This window comes from Vanessa cardui, chromosome 20 (assembly GCF_905220365.1).
Source record: "Vanessa cardui chromosome 20, ilVanCard2.1, whole genome shotgun sequence".
Taxonomy (NCBI): Eukaryota; Metazoa; Arthropoda; class Insecta; order Lepidoptera; family Nymphalidae; genus Vanessa; species Vanessa cardui.
The window spans coordinates 11,051,439-11,073,519 of NC_061142.1; the positions used below are offsets into that span (position 1 = coordinate 11,051,439).

General features: G+C 31.8%; 2 protein-coding genes across 4 annotated transcripts; one reads left to right on the forward strand and one right to left on the reverse strand.

Annotated features, from left to right (window-relative positions):
- The first annotated feature begins 6,557 nt into the window (after window positions 1-6,557).
- On the forward strand, window positions 6,558-11,385 carry LOC124538201. Of its 3 annotated transcripts, none has more exons than XM_047115172.1 (4): window positions 6,558-6,757; window positions 7,103-7,159; window positions 9,045-9,293; window positions 10,878-11,385. In XM_047115172.1, exons 1-4 carry the CDS (start codon window positions 6,703-6,705, stop codon window positions 11,024-11,026), a joined length of 510 nt encoding a protein of 169 aa, XP_046971128.1. In that variant the 5' UTR covers window positions 6,558-6,702; the 3' UTR covers window positions 11,027-11,385. The 3 variants fall into 3 exon arrangements, with proteins under 3 accessions (XP_046971128.1, XP_046971127.1, XP_046971129.1); XM_047115171.1 differs by having other exon boundaries at window positions 6,597-6,757; window positions 9,009-9,293; XM_047115173.1 differs by lacking the exon at window positions 7,103-7,159 and having other exon boundaries at window positions 6,631-6,757; window positions 9,009-9,293.
- Window positions 11,386-13,723: 2,338 nt separating this feature from the next.
- On the reverse strand, window positions 13,724-19,639 carry LOC124538200 (protein arginine N-methyltransferase 1). Its single transcript, XM_047115170.1, has 8 exons — window positions 19,270-19,639; window positions 19,000-19,160; window positions 18,699-18,863; window positions 18,048-18,196; window positions 17,712-17,859; window positions 17,126-17,215; window positions 16,352-16,501; window positions 13,724-15,916 (listed from the first exon to the last, which is right to left on the reverse strand). The coding sequence occupies exons 1-8, from the start codon at window positions 19,337-19,339 to the stop codon at window positions 15,773-15,775; spliced, it is 1,077 nt and encodes a 358-aa protein (XP_046971126.1). The 5' UTR covers window positions 19,340-19,639; the 3' UTR covers window positions 13,724-15,772.
- Window positions 19,640-22,081: the final 2,442 nt, after the last annotated feature.

Here is a 22,081-nt window from a genome sequence, read left to right on the forward strand (position 1 = left end):
ATATTTCGTAACAGTAAATGCACTGCCAGTCTCTCTGCTTTGCAGATGAACTCTTAATTTTTATATTTTGCTTTGTTTTATTCTTCATCTTCTTCAAAGTATTTTCTTTGCAGACAAACTTTTCCTTATTTACCTTGGTTTTATTGTCTTCCTTAAATTTATTTTTTGTTTCTCTTTTGAGAAGAGTAGTCTTATTCTGAGGTGATGTTAAATGCAAGACCAGTTTTGAAACTTTAAAAATTTTTTGAGAACCAACTGGGGACTGATGGTGATGGAAGAATTTCTTTAATTATTACAGGACAGATAGAAGGCTGGGCTTCGTCAAATTGTTGTGAACTTGTGGATGGCACTATAATATCAAGGGGTTTTGTATTTGTGGCTTGGACACTTGAGGATTGGGCTTGTCGCTGCACCTGTTGGTAACTCGTAGATTTAACTTGGGTGCTTGACACTCTCTGTATTCTCTGATGAATTCTTAATTTTTATAGCGTTGCTTTATTCTTCGTCTTATTTTGTCCTACATCTACACAGGTGGAAGACTGGGCTTTGTCAGATTGTCGTGAACTTTCAGATGACACTGTGTGTCATCTGAAAGTTTACATTTGTGGCTTGCACTTGTTGGGAACTTGGGGACTGAACTGGGGACTCAAAAATGTCACCCTCTTGATCGAAGATGAACTTGTAGTCAGATATTGCATTGGCATTTAATGGAAATATTCCTGTCTTTTTGAAGCCTTTTGTAACATTACCAACAGTATCAGAGTTATCAAAGGTTTCTTTTGATTGTGCGAACCATCTACAATAAAAAAAAATTGAATCAATAACCTTAAACATTTAATAAATCAGTTTAAAAATGTGATCCAATTCGCCCCTGACGATATGATCCGATTAGCCCCATAATTAAGACTTTTGAAATAAATGTTTTGGTCGTTAACCTCTAAGATTACATTCAAAAGCAAATTAGTTCTTTAATATAGACACCCTATTTAACAATATAAACCAATGTAGTTGAGTTTTAACACAAATCCGTAATATGACACAAATAAATCGTAAGTACGTACCTTAGATGAGGGCCAAAATTGCGAGACACACAAACGACCAAGTCGATAACGAGCGGATTCGTCATTGATTCACAAGCAAGATCGAAATACTACTTATGCTGGGAGGTGCAGGGTGAGAGGAGGGACGCAAAACACCGGTTGTATGTTTTCTATGTGAATGCGATATTTGAATTATCAAAAAAATCTTAATTTGATCCGATTCGCCCTGTGATCCGATTCGCCTCGGTCTACCCTATCTGTATTTATCATCAACGATTACGTATATTACGTCGTTATAAGTCTACATATATTTTCCAGTGTTCAATTAATTTACATACGTGTCCCATACGTTGAACAGCACAGAACGCTACACATTGGGTTAAAACTTAACCACGAATATCTCCAGCGTTGATACTAGATGTTGATACATCGGGAACTGAAAAAAAATGCATAAAGTTTGTGAAAATCATTTTGTTATACATTTTTTATTATTTTCCACGTATAACACGGAGTTAAATGAGGCTTTTATTCTAAAATGTCTTTCAAACAATTTAAGTACGTTTTTCTTTTGTTAAATCGATTCACCGTAATCAACTCTATTATTTGTTCCAATTTCATGGAAAGTTTGAAAATTATACATTTTACGGACGTACATAATGAAGATCATAGATTATTCAAGCTCTAGGCCAATGATACCGTGTCAATTCGATATCAGATATTATTTATATGCGGGTGAAGGTTTGTTTAATATAGTAAAGTTTTATAAATGTCACTTTGGTTTGGGTTCTCAAACAGCTTGAACCTAATACACATCACATCATCAGCCCGTACCCGTCCACTGCTGGACTGGCCTCTCCAAGTGCACGCCACTGTGGTCTTTCTCCGGCTACTCGTATCCAGCTCCTGCCTGCCGCCTTGCGTATATCGTCACTCTACTTGCCTGAGGACGCTACCTTTACCTAGAGACGGTCTCCACTCTAGAACACGTTTTCCCCAACGGTTGTCGGTTCTACGACAAATATGACCAGCCCACCTAATACATATAAGAGATACTGAGCAATCTTTTTAAAAAGTCGATCACATGAATATTGAAGATTTGACAGATAACCGAGCATAGCAGCTTCTTCTCTGAAAACCTATGCTAGTACCACTAAGATTATTGTGATTAATTATTTCTTGGTAAGAAAACCATCATGATAAATGTAGGTTTTTCTGCCTTTACATGAGTACAGGATTTTCTGCATTATATATATGCAACAGGCATTCGAGCGGCGTGATTGAAGAAGCTCCGATCTATTTTCATGATCTCCTCGAACGTAGATGAGGTCTTTGCTCCGCAGTGCAATATACACAGGCAGTTACTTAGCTAGATTATTAAAAACAGATATTGAGCGGAAAATATTATGATCGTATAAATAGATATTTAATATTAATAATTGTGATCGGTAAATCGTTGTGATCAGTTGGAACTACTGTAGTGCAAATTGATGCGAAACAAGCTAAAGAAGTTTTAACTAAATATATACACGGTAGATACACCATACTAATTATCTTTTTTGTCAGTCGGTCAGTTTGTACTGACTAATGTCTGGAACGGCTGGACCGATTTTGATGAGAATTTCACGGGCAGGTAGCTGATGTAATAAGGAGTAACCTAGGCTACAGCAAAAACTATTTTGCTAAATTCAAACACATAGCTAGATACAAAAAAAACTTTTTCAAGTCATAAGATTGTGTTGTTTACAAATCAAATCAAATCAATTTTATCATAAACTATATGCATATGCCTCGTCCTATGATAGGTTCGTCTTGACATTAATCCCAACCTTTTGGTAATCCATGAATGAACGGAACGAATGGGCGGCTATCAAATATGAATGAAAGAAATCCATTCTTTTAAAAAAACATAAAAAGCCGTTGGTCATAATATAGATCTGGACCACGAAAGTAAAATTTTAATTCTCGACATTTTTGCACAAGACCTTATAACCTCCATGCTTCGGATAAAATAACGAGGCCGCATTATGCTGACATTTTTATTCTGAATTACTTTCGTGAACTACCTATAATTAATTTTATGAAATAATATCGTAATGGGATTTTGATTTTTAGTAATCATGGCTGTTTGAATTTAACAAAACCACCATTATTTTAGTCGTATGTGTGTATCTTTATTTGTTACGGATAATCTTCAAAACGGTAAAAAAATAATCGCTGTGATGAAATAAAAATCATTGTTTTTTTATTCAGGCTCTCTGTAACCCAATCTCACATGTCAACTTGAAATTGTTAATGGTTTTTTGTGCTCTAGAACCGTTTATTAATCTTGTCTAATCAAGATTAATTTTGAAGCTGTCATATTTGATATATTAAGCGTGTTATACATGGCATAGTGTATAAATTAAAATAAATCTAGTAAAAAGTTTTTAATGCACTAGGTATACTAATTGAGTTCTTAGTCTTGTATAGGTATTATTTACAATAATATTATGAACAGAGAACATTTACAAAAATATTATTGACGAGTTGTCGATCGCGCCTTCGCCCGTATCTTAGGGGTTGATCGTCATTTGTTAGGCGTAAGTAGGCCCTGTCTTTCCTCGAACATCAAGCTTGTTTCATAGCAACTTTATCAAATTAGGTTCAGTGATGTGACTCTAAAAGGGCAACAGACAGATGTATGTATATCAGTATGGATTCACTCACAAAGGCGCGCCCCTCCATATTGAGCCAAGGGTGGCGTTTTGTAGACTAAATAATAAAGATTCTAAAAAGCGAATTCTAAAGAGCTATGTATATTTATATCACAAGATAAAATTTCAATAATTAAAATCCTAATTGAGTGTAGGCCCTTAAATGGGTACATATAATTAATACGCATACATTAAAACATACTTGTGAGTACTTATCTTAACATAAACAATGTCTCGACAGGTTTGAGGCGTTACGGTACTGCGGTCATGCACCCCGGGACCCTGACATTAGCCGCTCTAAATATAGAGCCCACTTGTACCGTTTATGAAAACAGGTGGGCCGATGATTTGCTTAATCTGATGATGGACACCTAATAAGGTCTTTGGATACTTTTGTGTGTTTCCAACTTTATAACAACCTGTAGGTGTATATCAATAGGATGTTTTAATATCGTTAATATCCTTTATTCAATAATAGAATAACTTATTTCTACACAAATGAATTGTTTTTTTAAAATAAACATTACTGTTTTGACATTTACGTAATCTTCCGAAAAATAATAAGAAGTCAATAACACACTTAATATACGGAGGAAACAAAGTACTACTGTATTTTTAAAGTCAGTTTGGGCGACGTCAAAAATATAATTACAAAAGAGATGAGCAAAAGTTTCATTCAATTATTCTGATGTTAACTGCTCTTTTCAAATCTAGCAGAACATTTACATTTACAAGCAGCAATATCTTCGATATCTGTATGAAGTATATATATTATATATATATGGTGGTAGAACAACTTGGTATAAGACCGGGTTTTGTGCAAGCCCGTCTGGATAGGTATATGAGATATTCTACAGCCAACCAACAGTCCTGAGAATTGTTGTATTCGGGTCTGAAGATTCAGAATAGGGGACATCAAATCTTAACTCCAAAGGTTGGTGGAGCATTGGCGATCTAAGAATGGATGATATTACTTACAATGTCAATATGTATGGACGTAGGCTATCAATTACCATCACGTGGTCCATTTGCAACTTCTCCCTACTTATATAAAAAAATTACGAAATTAAAGATATTGGAAATAAAGCTTTGTCGTCTGGGTCAACCTAAATCAGTGAAACAATAATTCAACTGCCACACACACAATCCGAATATGCTTTGTGTTGCTGTTTTTGCAGTTTTTAAGCTTAATTATTTCTCTTATATTATGGTAGAGCTTTGTGCGAGCTTGTACATCTAAGTACAATCATCTCATCAGATTTGGTTCATAATCAACAGTACCTGTATTGTTGTGGTACGGATTGTTTCATGAAAATTATAGTCTTCCTAAGCTAAAAATGAAATGACCCTTGAGTGAATGTAATCAAAAATTGTATTTTTAATATAATGTATGTCAGGTCTAGCATAAAATATTATATAGAAACAGTCTGTTGGCAGTTCAGAGATTCAAAATGAAAATTTTGACTGAGTCACTAACATATTATAGTATAGTGGAGTATAGCAGCTAAAAAAGTATTTGAGTCTTGCTAGATGCAGATGAGCATGTAATAATATATAGAACATATGGATGCATACTTTGTTATATAACAGAGTTGTGACCTAAAACACATGGAGCGATAATATTTTTAAAATTCTACATACCGATATTTATATGCGGGCATAATCATTATGTACGTAAATATACTGTATGCAGTGAAACTGGTTTTCGCCCGCTGCTTCACTGCACGTGAGGATACAAGTATTATGATAAAAAGTGCAGGATTTACAGGACCTTATGAGATATGATCTTTCTAATTATTGTGGTTTCTGTTCGACAACCTCAATGGTCGAGTAGTGTGTACCGGTTTTCATACGCCACTCGAAGGTCCCGGGTGTAATTCCCGGCTGAGTCGATGTAGAAAATTCATTAGTTTTCTATGTTGTCTTGGGTCTGGGGTATTTTTGGTACCGCCCTTAGTTCTGATTTTCCATAACACAATTGCTTTAGCTACTTACCTTGGAAACAGAGTAATGTATGCGATGTTGTCCAATTTATTTATTTATTCTGTTATAAATAGATGTTTTATGAATACAAAGCTCCTCTTTATGAAACCCTTAAAATTAAAGTATATCTAGGCTAATTAACTAAAACTATTTTGATATCTTTGCTATAATTTAGTAAAAAGTTGCGACTTGGTTTGCTTGTTATCCTGAATTAAGGTTTACTATATTATTTGATGTCACAAAATACTACATTTTGAATCAATCAGACCAGTAAACCTATACGCTCGATAAATATAGTCGTTTTCATGTTTAAGCTATGAACTATTTAAGAATATAGCCCAAAGTGTAAATACTAAAATATTATATAATATTGTAGATAAATAATACGGCATTTATCTCAGGTGACCGGTAATATCTTGTAATTGGTATTTGCTAGAGAACGGGCCCTATTAAGAGTTAAGGACAAGCGCTAACCCTCGCTCTTGGACCAGTGTAACGCACTTTATGTACAGACGAGCGCGAAAACACTTGACCACCACACGTATCTATTATATTATGGATAAAAGATAACTGTTACTCTCTTGCTGTCGAATATGGTTTTACAAGGTTACATGGACCTATATATATGTATGTGTGCCTTTTTTAAATATTGTAGTAAATTTATTAGGATAAGATTAGTTAACTTTTATTATATTCACATACATAATCTTAGATTGTTGAGCTAAGACCACTTAAATTGTAGACACTTAGATATACGAAGACAAATAAATGTGATATCATGGATTTAGATTTAAAAATTTGCAATATTATTAAATATTTAAATACATATATTACCTACTTAATAATTTTAGACGTAACGTCTTATGCGCGCGAAGGTACCGGTAAGTCAAGCTAAGTCTTAGCTGCTGTGCGCATTTTTATAATCTACATTCAATTCCCATCTGCGAAACGATTCACATGTAGACAAACAAACAAACAAGTGAACGATGTCTTCGAAACTCACCATTCTGACATTCGCTGCCATTATTTCGATTGGCTATGGTAAGTAAATATTTTAATTACATACTAATTACTATATACAAATTTAATTAATGAATGGTATCTTTTGTTATGATAAGATTTTTAAGATAATATTGTCAAATTAGTTTTAAAAAAATACAATTATCTCAATATTGGATTTTTATAATATTGTCTATGAATAAAGAATATATTAAAAAAAATTAAACTGTGCTTTTAATATAACATTATATAATAAATGCACATAATATAACAGTTCAGAACGATTACAGTACTACATAAACGATTTATCATATAAATGAATGAGTTTTTTTATCAATTAACTTCATTCATTCAGTATGATTTATAATAAAATCCCTCGATCAATAGGTGTGGAGCGGAGCAATTACGATATAAGCCGAAACAGGATAAATGGCGCTCGTAACGGTAAAAAAACGAGTTTTATCACTTGAAAGCATTTTAACATCTATTTTCATTGCCCATTTCATAGTGCTAAAATAAGCAGCTAATTTTATAACCAACTCTAACGGTTAACGATCAAAATACATTCGATAATTAAAAAAAGTTACAAGTTCTATACATATATTGTTGCTATAACAGTTACATTCGATTTATGAATATTTTATTAACGAGTCATATAGTATGTAAATAAAACAAACGGTGTCGGGTTAACTTTGAATAAATTATCTCATTTTTGTAAACTAAAACGCAAATAATATAAAGCTATTATAAATCATTTCACATTTCATTTTAAGGGTTCATTTATTATCATTCAAAGGGTTTTTCATTCAATCATGATGTTTTATTCTTTTAGTTTAATTCGTTGTTCATTTTAATTTTAAAAAGTTTAAAAAGCAGTTTTCATTGGTTTTCAAAATTCCTATAAGAAACAATATAAATAAAATCATAGAAAAAAAGAAACAAAGGAATTGTCTAAAAAGTCTATCATTTAAAGCAGCATTGTAAAAAAAAAATAACTTTAAATAGCAAAAAATAACTTCTTTAATGAAGACATTAAGTGTGATTTATTAAATTGTCATCAAATTGATGTTAAATAATAAAATAGCAACATTTTGTTATTATAATATTCGAACAATCATTTTTATTATAGAAATAACAATAACAAAATATTCAACTTGATCTTGGAATAATAAATCTTAGTATATCACCAAGGTCGAGCACATAGTCATTAAAAATTATAATTTTTTACTGTAATTAGAATTACCGAAACCGAGAGATTATATCGTACATGTTTTTATTGTTTTAATTAGTATATTTCCTTAAATTAACGCGATACGTGCATCTTTATTTAAGATTTTAATTTCAAGAAGCTCAAATGTATTTTTAGTAATTACTTACAGTTGTTTAATTACCTGTTCTACACAGTGAAGACAATATTTCAAACGAGTAACCATACGGAATCTGTTAATGTTTTAATTTAAACATAAATTTAAACAGACATCACTTAAAGAAAAATATATTTAAATTATCTTTGTTAAGTTTAACTTAATTCTGAGAGTGAAAATTATTCCGTAATACGATTTTGTAGAAATAATACCGCGTATTACTATGAATATATTAATTGCCATATAACAAAATAATTAATAAATATAACTGTATTTTAGCAATTTATATATGAATGGTTTTTGCTGGTTATATTTAATTATAATCAAAGGAAGCACAGATATATTTTATGGGATGATAGCTGCATAGAGAAAATCGTTGGAAGTCTCATTTTGAAGATCACCAGTCGTAAATGTGCAAAATAAATAATTTTAGCTGTAATACGGCTGTATAAGAAAAAAAATTAAAATTGTTGATAAATTTAAAGTAGGCAAATTGCTAGAAAAACTCTAACTAAAGTAACTTGCGGTACAATAAAATGAAAAAAAAACTGCCATAGATGACGAAATTTTCTTTTGAATAAAAGCAAAGATACGCTGGCGAACCACTAGTATATAATTAACTATGAATAATATCATATTTGTGATGATCCAGAAATTAGTGGCATAACATATATTATAGTTAAACGTAGGTAGTCTACCTTTATATAATCGAAGCACGGTCTGCGATATAATTCCAGTCAATCAGTCCACTTTCACCAGAATCATTTTATACGCTTTTAATGCTATGCGTTCCTGTCCAAACAATGTTTACATGTAACCTATCACAGTTAAACGACTACATTAACCATTCCCCAGTGGAACTTATTTTTCTGGATTCAAACTAACATCATCATACATCATCACTAACGCTTATCACATCATCCCACCAGGTTTCACTATAAGAGACATATGGGACTATTTATTAGGAGGCGGCTACTCCCAGTACCCGTATGGACAGCATCCTGGCCAATATCCCACTGGACCAGGAGTGTATCCTGGAGGTCAATACGGCGGTCAATATGGGGGACAATATGGCGGGCAGTATGGAAACTACCATCCTGGGTTAGAGGGCCCGCCTGGTGCTCACCCCGGCTGTCCGCTTTGTGACATGTCTGTATACAGCTATTGTTCCCGAAAGCAAGCACACGATTCCTGTTGCTGTGAAAATTCTGCATGTAAGTTGGTTTTGTAACGATTTTAATTTATTCTATGTATAACACAACTAAATTTCAGCCTTAGTGTTTGTCTTTCAATTCGATTATATCTAAGACTGATGGTGTGTTAACATGCACGCTTGAGCCGAGATGGCCCAATGGTTAGAACGTGTGCATCTTAACCGATGATTGCGGGTCAAACCCCGGCAAGCACCACTGAATATTCATGTGCTTTATTTCTTTTTAATTAATTTCGTGCTCTGCGGTAAAGGAAAACATCGTGAGGAAACCTGGATGTGTCTAATTTCATAGAAATGTGTATTCCACCAAATCGCATTAGAACAGCATGGTGGAATATTCCAAAGATCTCGCGTTTATACGGCGAATGTCAAACGAATCAAAATTTTACCTAATCACAGAATAAGTGTAATTATGATCGAGTATTAAGTAACGGAGTAAATATTAAATAACATATCAATTGATAAAATAAAATATCAACTAGAATATTACATTCCTCCTACTCAGCGACTAACCGAGAAAAAACGTCAAGTAAATAAATTTTTATAAATAAAAAAAAACCGCCTTCAAAAATGAACTAAAAAGAAAAAAATAATCAGTTACATCCATATCCAATTTACGATTTTTTAATCACCTCTCAAAGTCGGTGCCAAAATTGCTAATATAGATATATAATACATACATACAAACCTTACTATCGATACAAATTAAATGATTTCAATATAGGAATTTATTTATTTTGTTGGCACCGACTTCAAAAGGTGATTAAAAAATCGTAAATTGGATATGGATGTAACTGATTATTTTTTTCTTTTTAGTTCATTTTTGAAGGCGGTTTTTTTTTATTTATAAAAATTTATTTACTGCTTTTCAGTGTTGTTTTGTTATTTATAATTACAATTGGTAGTATTTGTCATTCACTTTATTATATTCAGTACATTTCGGCTTTCGACTCTAAACATAACTCAACGCCCTTTCAATACGATGTGGACTGCAACTCAAATTAAGCGTTACCTAAGTTACAATAGCCTAATGCTAACTGCTCATCGCCAATTAGACAATACCATTTTTCCCGATGCAATACCGTTAATCATTGAGGAGTTCTCCTGGTAGTCCACCATCAGCTAGACTTCATCATAGGCATGTTTACTAACATCAATTGCTTGACGACTATCTTAAAGAAATAGAACTAAACCCGTAAAATAGTTACTTACTAATAGGTTTTGATTACCAGTTGTGGTCTTCATCATCAGTTCTACTTCATCAAATGTCACTTTTCGTGAGCATATGACCAAGGCACTTTGAATAAAACCGAAATCACTATAGGTGTGCCTATAAAATTTGAGGAGTTCCCTCGATTTCTCCAGGATCCCATCATCAGATCCTGATCTCCTGACAATGGGACCACCTGTAAAACATGCCCTTTCAAACAAAAAAAGAATTGTCAAAATCGGCCCAGCCATCTTCGAGTAATTCGGTAACATACATAAAAAATAAAAAAAAATAAAAAAAAAAGGCCCCGACGAATTGAGAACCTCCTCCTTTTTTTGAAGTCGGTTAAAAAGTATATATTTTTATATTTTGCAGATCAACCATTCTCGTGCCGAAGGACTGATTGTAAATTCTTATACGCGAATTCCTGTGAAGAATACCACCTGATAACAAACTGTTGTTGTGTTGATTTACAAAAGAGCGCTATAGCTCCGTCTATAGTAGCTGCTCCCGTTGTCGCTTAAACCATCGACAATAGATTTAAAGTCAAATAAGTATAACATCATTGAAATAATCATCGAAGTAATTAAAATTATTTTAAAGCATAACTTACTCTATTGTTAGAGCAACAAAGTCTAAAATTCGCTATCAAAATAATATTAGCATATTACATTATGTAGTCATTTACATCATCATTTTCATTTCATTACTTACTCATTCATAATCATTCATTTAAAAAAACAATCCGTCATTTCATTTTCGAAGAATTATGACAATCATATATCATTTACTTTTAAGCAAAAAACATAATTATAATTAATAAAAATAAGTAAGTAATAGTTTTAAGAATTATTTATAGATTAAAATAAAAAATTCAAACACATATATTATTTTTATTACTTCCAACTCATTTATTAAGGCACGGAAATGTAGAATCAAAAAAAAAATGAAACAGCCGGTCACAGATAAAATAGAAAATGTGAATTTGAACCCAAGTAATAAAAAAAAAACTTATACACTACAGTGTATTATTATATAGCACTACCACAAAACCATTAGAATTAACAGAAATAACTAAATCACTGCGATGGTCTTGTGCAAGGGTATTGGTTGTACGGTAGCACAGGAATATCCCGGCGGCCGTTCCCCCCGCTTTAAGCGTCCACTACACCACTATTACGCCCTATTTGTTAAGCACCGGTCGTCGGGTCTGTGCTTTGACTATAGCCAGTCCAATCCAGAATCCTAAAGAAGTCTTCCAGTGTCAAAGCGTCAATGAATACTTGCGTTCTGTATATAAAAAACTGATAAATCTTGGGACATATCTAATATACATAAATATAATAACTTATATCTATTTATTTTGAAATCGCAGGAAAAATTAAATAAAACGACTTATCAGGCTGACTCATTTATGCACCACATATCTTAATACGTTCGCTTACATAACATGCACCTCTATACACTACTCATTAAATCGTGCTCCGTTAAAAAAAAACTATTCTGTTGAATATATTATAGTAAGTTTTATGTCCGTTGAATCTATTCGAGTATTTTGTTATTTGTATCTCATCGTTTTATTTTGCGTAAATGAGATGAGCTTAGTTTTCACATAGAGAGCTTAGTTTAAGTCTTCACTTTTAAAAAGTTGTTCTATTGAACGAGCTCATTTTTAATCAAATACTGTTCCTAATATATTTTAAGTAAATAAAATTTTAAGATTAGTTTCCGACCATAACGACGGCGACACACATTTTAAACAGACGCATGATTTTTACTTATTTAAGACAAAAATCTAATTTAAGAAATTCTCAAAACAAGCCTTTATTTATTCGACATAGCGGAGGTCTACGATCGCGTGTGGCACAAAGCGTTTCTTTCGAAGCTCACTTCTTATGGGCTTCCCGGGAAATTATGCAATTAGATCACCAGCGTTTTGGCAAATCGGAGCATTAAAGTGGTTATCTGCCATTCCACAAGGCTATCTATTGTATCGGAAACTCTGTTTCTTCTCCATATCAATGACTTGTTGCAAATTAGTAACATTCACTGCCATGCAGACGAATGCACCGTAGATACCTCATACACCGGCCGGGCTGATTTCTCGGGAATACGTCGAAGAAAAACAGAACAAGCTTGTGAAATCGAGTTTTCATTAAACAAAGTCTCGGTTTGGGGCCGACTAAACGTAGTACAACAAACCCAGACCCAAAAAGACGCAAGTTTGCGCGTTAACCGCTAAAAAGTTACCATTAGTCATATCTCCAGAATTTCTCCGATTTCTGAACATTCCGATAGCCGCCATAATTAGTAACAAAATACTTAGCGTTGATATTTTGAGCCTCGTTTGCTCAGCAAGGTAAGACAGTTTTTCACATCAGCCCATCGCCTAAGACAAGAAACAAATTCGGCCCCACATGCTGTTCTCACCTCTGGGCCGGTGCTCCCCAGTACTATTTAACCTATCCAACGCATCGAGAACTATTGACGATCAAGCTATTTCTTTCTCTGATCTGCTTGATCCTTTGGCTTTGCGTAGAGATGTTGGAACACTCTGTATCTTCTACCGATATTTTTTCGGAATCCGAGAAATACGGAATGGCTGCTGAATGTCACCTTCAGACATCTCGTCAAAATTTCAAACGTATTACAATTGTTTGTTTGAAATGTGTGGCGTCGACGTAAATTCTCCCGTAATACAAAAGCTTTTGTATCCCTATAATGAAATACTGCGACACGGTTACAAATACTTATTCCGTAGAGTACATAAATGAAGTTAGTTAAAAAATCCTATAAAAATATTGATGGCCAGTACAAACTATTGTTTATTTATGTATCATTAATATACGATAACTAATAGAATAAAACTATTTTCACAGTTAATTATCGCAACTTTTATTTTCCGTATTACATACATCGTTCATCTTTTTTTACTCATTTTATTAACGAAGTAGTTACACAGATAATAAATATCCGACAACAATTTTGCCATTTTTAAAAGAATTTGCTATCAAACAAAAATAACTTGAAAGAAAAATTTTTGGTCAAGACACAAAAATTCATTTTTTTAAACATTTTGTATTTCAAGAAATGTCAACACCGGGTAACATTTAATCGGATTTTAGGTAAAACAGGCAGGTGTCAAAATGTATTGTTAACAATACATTCAAAGGGAAAGGAAACCAACGCTCAAATAACTTGGTAAATAAAAATGCGACAAAAACCGTAAAACTAGTTTTACTTAATACTAAGATACAAAAACTATCTTTTCTTACATAATCGGTGCAAAACATCACATTTTGCTACGGTACAATAAAATGAAGCTTATTTCAAATCATGTTTTGGCCTTTAATTATTTATCTAGATTTTTTTATGTCTAGTTTTATAGGCTGAGGTACAAGTCCTCGTAACAATATGACTTGATTAAGACTAAAACAGTTTAGATGGCTAATAACTTAGTTATTAGGGCAAAATATTGTTACAATATTTTTTGGTTTATTATTGAACATTTTTTTAAATATGCTTAGTAACAGTTGCTCACAATAAGACCTCGATAGCCTGTCGTATTAACGTTACCAAAGAGATAAGCATTCCATTTCCAGCAATACCTATCCTCGATCGTACCATCTCAAAACGACAACGTAACACTAGTCTACTTTATTGTATATTCTAAAATGTGTAAAAGCTATTGCTATTTTTTTTACATTTCACATACATACATATCAGCATAAGATTTGTTTTACCTTTATTACAGTTTGTTTATAAAAGGTGAGTAACAGACTTAAAATATCCCATAGCTTCCTCTCCTAAGATTTGGAGCATGTTTATCAAAAGATTAAATACTTTTCAGTTCTATTACAGATCAAGCCGGAATTGTGATAATGATTCATGTGATAATACAATGGACTTTTACATTACAAGGTTTTTTTGTAAGTTCTTTAAAACAACAAAGTCAACTTCAAACCCATTTGACCTTCATCATACACTCAAACTGATTTGATAAAAATTACGATTTAAATCGTTTTCCATAAAATTTGCACTCAAAACTAATCACATGTTTTTGGTTTAAACAATTTACAATTTGCTTGTATAAAAATAGTAATATCACTGAGGCAAATATTATATTGCATGTTCTAGAAAATTCTTTATATATGGATAGATTTATAAAAACCCATAACATATACAAATCGTGACATACATAAAATCACTGGCTACAGATAATAGTACACCTTTGGAGTTAAATGACAACCTTTAGCACTATCAAATGATGTAAACTGATATATTAAAAATTAATAACCAGATTATACAGACAGATTCTTCTTGTTTTCTGAACTGAAGTTTTCTGAGCAATCAAATAGATTGCAAAAGATATCAATGAAATATAATGCACTTGTCTATGACCTTAGGGATTGAACACACCTCCGCACTAATAACTTAATAATTTATCACTGGTGTTACAATAATGGGGAGTTTTATTATTTGTTTGTTTGCACATGCATACTCTGTGTTTATTGAATGAGATTTTTATTTAATGTATCGGAAACAAGGTGATACTTCAACAAACTTGCCCATTAACTTAATATAAATCTTAAGTTGTACAAAGATCGAGAACAAATGATGATCAAAGATGTGACTGGTCAAGATGTGACTGGTAATTATGACTACAGATATTATCAATGTTAGTCGAACTGTTTTTTTAAACACGTACAAACTATTAATGTTATATTATAATACTTATAAAAAATGTATTGTATAAAATGGATAATCGCTAGTGAATTTATGACATTCCAATCAGCATGACTATTTCTTACCGTTGCAAAATATTCCCTTTGCTCACTTAACAAAATCTCCCTTGAGATACCATATTTTATTAAGAGTTATTTTAAAACAAATTTCATTAAAAAAATATGCATCTTCTACATAATACGATACATAATTGCTCTTAAATTTAAAACAATGAAGAATTAAGAATTGAACGAGCTGTGTAATTGAATAGTATTTTAACAAAAACATCTAAATTTTTATAATTACAAAATTAATACACCATTAAATATTTTCTTAAACTTCACAGAAGTTTTTTTTTGTCATTATTTCAACTAGATTATATTTTTCGGGTTGTTATAAAAACGTTTTAGAATTATGTTAGAACACTTTGCAAATACACAGTCTGGTGTAATGATTTCTTAAATCATCAATATCCGAGCAGAATTACAATAAACTTTATTTAACGGTCATATTGTTACGGTTATGTCTATGCACTGCAATTTTCTTCAGCGCATCCTGTAGTGATTCTTCTCCTGGACCTGGCACAGCTCGCCTTTGAATGAGAGTTCCACCTCAAAGTCCAGGTCACGGTTGTTACGAGCGTTCTGACGCATCGAGAACGTTCCCGTTATTTCCTCACCTTTTTTCACCTGATAATATCGAAAACGATTGAATTATTTAATTGTTGAGGTATATTTTCAAAAATATGTTTTTTTTAATTATTAATTCTGTTCCTTTATGTTTATGTTTCCTAATTATTTACTAATGAGGAACAACAAAAAAATTAAATACTTATTTTCAAAGTAGTATTTTCAAGGATGGATTTACTAAACAAATATACATAAATATGAAATAGGCAAGCCTGGCTGTCTGTAGGACTGTGGTAGTCCAAATCAATACTTTTAATAATTATTTTTCTTACAATGAAAAATCGAATACATATAATTTATTAAGTGATATCTGTTGTTTGGCAAAGCAAAGCTTTAACATTTTTTTTTAGAATGATTACTATATTAGTTTGTGTTTAATGGTGCTTAAAATATAATCCTAACAATATCAAATTGAGAATATTCTTATAAACTTACCGTCATATACTCATCAAAGTAGAAGACAGTTTGCTTCCAGTGAGTGTAGGGCGCCTCGGGTGCAGTACTGAAGCCCAGCCGCTTGTGAGACTTGGTGAACTCCACATTGAAGAATGTCACTAAGGCTTGGATAAAATCATTGCGACGCACCTGTAATAATCAGTTACTCATTAGCAGTTACCATTATAACAAACAAATTTTACCGTAACATATCTTTGTGCAAATAAATATACTTCTTTGTGACAAGTACACTCATTAAAAATCATAGATCAATCATGTACAATTTAATCAATATTTCATTTCTATTATGTCAATCAAAGTCAATATCTTTTTTTTTTTTTATTACGCTGGAAAAACGCTTTGCGCGCTTCCCCCACGTGATGGAAGGTGGGGGGGTGTGTGGGACTCCCCGGAGCCCTGAACGCCGAGTGCGCCCAAGCACACCGGGTTTACCCACTAAAAAACCAGCGGTACCCTCTCCGTCTTTCGGCGAACGCCACGGGATCGCTTACGCATGCTACCGTGACAAAGTCAATATCTAACTTAGTCAAAAATTAAACAAAAATCAAATGGAAATCAATTAAAAAAAAAATTAAATTAAATTGAACTAAAACTATTGTGATAAATGCCTGTCTTCTTGTCAAGGTCATTCATTCATAGTCACCTCAAAAAAAGAACTTTCCTCAAACCTAACTCTATGAAAATGGCAACAACTATCTGTTTATCAACTAACTACAATTGTGAGACTGGGCCTAATAAAAAAAAATAACTTACTTGAAGATGGAACTTCGATTCAAAGTTCAGATCCTCCTTCTTGACAGTGTATAAATCAATTTCTTTCAATAGGCAAGAATTCGTAACCACCTGAAACAAGAAAGACATTATTCAACTGTCACATTGAATTACCTTTTATTACAGTGGAACATAATATCAATGAAAGTAATTAATAAAAACCCCAAAGTCAATTAAATTTGAGGCATTGTCTGTCAAATGATAGCTATAAAAAAATTTCATTTTCGTATCTTGGGGATCAAGCTTGCTTTGATAGCCTGTATGTAGTCTGTCCATGAAAGCATATCTGACACAAGACAGTTCCCTTCACAGATACAAATGAATGCAGATTAGTATTTATGGACATCTAACAAAATAACCCATGCTAACCTACTGCTACTTTCATACTAATTTTATGTTATTATATTTTTTTATTGAAATTTGACTTTGATATATGTATATTCTGAGATACAACATGTTTAGACGCTCAAACGATTAAATCCTCAAAATCTTTAAAATAGTATAGATTGCTTGTGTGTCGTGATTGGTACAACTTATATTATAAGTTGTATAATTATAACCTCCTTACCTGTTTAGCGTCAACAACATCAACAAGTGGTTCAGAAATAGCGACTTTCCTTATTGAAGACATGTCAAAACCATAAACATCATCCCACCAGTTAATCTTCTCATCCTTGTACTGACGATCTTCGATTCCACAAATAAACAATGTGCATCTAAAATAAATAATGATCAATATAAAGTATTTATTTTTAATTAAATTGCAAAAAAGAAAATACTTTAACCAGCTAGAATGTCAAGACTATTTGTTAGAATATAACTTAAATAAATTTTGGTAAACTAATGAATCTGGCAGTGTGTAATATTCCCCGCATGTTTCCATATTCTAAAGCTCTTAACTCACCTGTCTGGGAACAGCATACCATCAGGCTTAAGCCACTTGTCCCTTGCATACAGAACTGTATCCAACATGCTCTCGTAGAAGAGACAATAGCCCATCCATTCTGAGATTATTATGTCTACTTTATCCACGGGTAGATTAACTTCTTCTACCTACAAAATAAATTGGGAAAAGTTATTTTCTATGCCTTATATATAATTAATTTCATCAAACCGTGCTTGCATTTGAAACATTATACAGTACAGCTTATATTTTAATATAAAATTAACCTTTTTAAAGAAAAAAATGCATTATAAAAATGCTCTTATTAAAACAAATCATAAAGACATATTATCTTTTTAAGTGCAATGTCTTAAGTCATTAACTTTACTCAATTAAAATGCTCTCGAAGATTCATTTAATACAAATTTGATTACTACACTATTTGGTCTAATGATAGTTATTGAAATTTAATAAACTTTAGTAAGCTTACAAAAGAAGAGTTGTAATATTGCATATGAAAAAATAATGTATCAAATTCTAAAGAAGCTTCAGATGTATAACAATTTGATTTGATAGAAATCCAACCTCGGTAAATTAATATAAAGCCATATATTGCTTTAAATACAACTTATATCATGTACAAAATAAAACATGTTTAAGATGCAATCTCACCTTTCCTTTAACAATTTCTATAACATCATGAAGTCTATTAGCCTCAACAATTTTGCGAGCATAATCTACTATGTTTGAACACTCTACTGCAATGACCTTCGCCGCACCAGCCTTGGCGGCAAACATGGACAGGATACCTGTCCCACAGCCGATGTCTAGAACTGTCTATAGAAATACCACATTTTACTTTAGGTTATACTTATATTAGTAAAAAGTACTTCAGAGCCAATTATGAGTTTAACAAAGCATTGACAAGTATTTATCGTGATTTAGTAATTTATACTTTATCGCACGAACTTACTTTTCCTTTGAAAAGATGCTTGTTATGGTACATAGCGTTTCTGTATGTGAGGGTACGGACTTCATCTTTTAACATCTCTTCGTGGATACCAAAATGTGCGTATGAGTCGAAATAATAATCCCGGGAAGTCATTTCTTCTGCCGTCACGTTTTTATCAGGTCCTAAGATGTTTAAAATTAGAACTTTAGCAAAAAAAAACATAAAACAAAGAAACACGTTTTCGCCGCACCAAGTACCGGCGTCACCTTAAAATTTTAAAGAAATCCTCACCATTTTCCGTTGCAGGCGTCGATGCCGTCGATGTGCTTTCTTGCGCGACATCCATGCTCTCCATGTCCATTTTTAACTAATACACAGTCGGAAAACAATATAAAGCGTATATAACCTGCAACTTATAAAGTACGCCAAATCGATCTGTCACAGACGATCTCTAACGAGTATTTCTAGTGTTCAGGTAACTGGTTTCAATACCTTACGATTTCTTAACTACGATAACTAATAGGAGATTTATAAAGTAAATATCACAATACATAAGCTAAATCTCTTAAAATAGTTAATACAAAGAATAAAAGAAACTAACTCCTCTTTGAAAACGAGTTGAATTAAAATTGAATGAAAGCACAGAGTATACAATGTCTATTGTCTGCCAAGAAAATGCTTGATTTGTTTTTACCACAGATCTGTGATCCTCGAACATTATTTTAATTGAGAATTTTAAAGTACAGTTTTAAGGAATTTTAATTCAATATCAAAAATAAATATTAATTCAAACATTTTAATACACGTTTTAAAATCACTTTTACAACGTTCATACCAACAGCCCATTTTATAATTAAAAATCTTTACGTTTACACCTCAAACTTATTTTGATAATTTCTATTTAACAAAATTATAAAATAATTTAGATCAAATAATTATTATGCCTTTTTATAAATAACTAGGGTAAAGTGAATGTATAGAAGAATCTTTTTAGGACCAAACGTCTAAAACAGCTCTGTATATATGTAAAACATGACGTTTTGGCGCGAATTTTTAAATACGAAAAAAGATACTAACGATTTGACACTAATGTATTGGCTCAAATATTATTAATCTATGTTTTTTGTTTTAATATCTATGCGTTTATAATATTAGCTTATTACTGTTTTAAGATTGAAAGGGTATTTTTCAAGGATGCTTTATTTCAGTACAATCAAAAAACAACTAGGCGCTTTTTGTGAACGCTGATAATACTATTACAAATTGACTACAATTTTTAGAGATTTATAGTTCTCAAAATCAATGTTGTGGATTGTTTAGTTCTCTTATAAACCTTTAATGCTAAAGTTTTGCCGCATAGTATAGACCTACTGTTTTAAACGTGCACGAAGTAAGATACTGAGTAAGAATTCTAACTTAACGAATTTTATTCCATTAGATTGTTTCAATTTGGATCAATATTTGGTAAATAAACACGTAATAAACTTTCTTCCGACTCATGAAGGCACCTCATATGTGATTCCGGAACACTAAGAAACCTAAGTTTCATTATAAACCAAAATTAAGCTGAAAATAGTTTCTATATTTAAAGCCGCTCAGATTATATTCGAACCTATCTAATTTCAACATATTTTGTTTTCACGCAGTGATAACCTCTAAAAAATACCTGGGTAAACCGAATTCGTGCAATTCTTACTTAGTAAAACCACTGCGATGGTATCGCATATATATGGCTGATCGTGTTGAAATAACGCATCCCCCACCTAAATATGGTCCACACGTGGCTCAGCGTAGCTTTCGACAGGGGCGAAGATAATATTATCAATATTATCCAAACTACGCCGTTAATTGAAAATTCTCGGACATATTATTTCGATTAAAGTAATTGCTATCATAACAAAACGTCTTTGTCTTTCTTAATACTTTTTGTATCTTTATGTTTGTTTTTATCAATTAACGCACAATAGTATCTCTTAAAAATTTAAATATTTATAAACACTTTAATTAGCTTCAGTATAATTGCTATTGTCTACTTAATTACCTTTTAGACGTGTATTAATAAACAAGAGGTATATTGGTTAGTAACAGTAACTTATCTACTTATATCTTATCTGAAACACGAAATTTAGTGTTTAACATAATAAGTAGGTATATATATTAATTCTGACTATGTTTTATATTTATATGCAATATATATTATTACATTCAGCGACATAAATAATTACATAATTACAAAAAAATATGTTTAATTTTCATAACACCTTAATCGTTCGGAAAACCAGAAGTATCTATTAGACATGGCATTAAAAAAGAAAAACAATAGTTTTTTTTTATAACAATAAAATTTAATGTCTATGTTATTTTTTAAATTTAGAATACCTATAGAGTATGGTCCGGCAGGCCTTTATCTAAGATATTTATTATTATATTAAAATGTTAATTCGTTTTAAATTAATAAAAAATGAAATAGAATATCGCGATCACCGGTTAGCCTTAATTTTAGTCATTAGGTCACTTATGCTCGTCTTTGACATTCTACAGCTAAGTGCACAAAATGATCAAAATAATATATACATAAAATCTTAAATAAAATAAAAATTGTGTGAATATAAACTCACCATGCATGTTGTATATATGTAAGTACTTAAGAATAGTTTTACTATGGTAAGTATGTATGTTACGACCTACCTATATAATAATTTGCCATAACAATAAAGTAAGGTGTATTAATGCTTATTATAAGTCACGAAATTTATATTGAGCTACACACACATAGATAGTTTTGTTAAATTATTATTTACAACGACAACAATGAATAACTACAAAATTAAGCAAATCTCTAATAAGGGATGACCCATATTAATCTTTACAAGGATTTATAATAATCGAAGTTACAATAACAAATATTCGCTTATACAAACTGACTGACAGGCCGTCACATTTATCAATAAAGAACCTATCACCAATACTTTTAAGTACTTTGATCTAATTTAGGCAAAGAGGGATTAATCAAGATCGCCTTATCAACTAATACGTAATCGATAGTGTATCTTATCGAATAACCGATATTATTGTAACGAACTACGAAGTAATGAAAGCGATA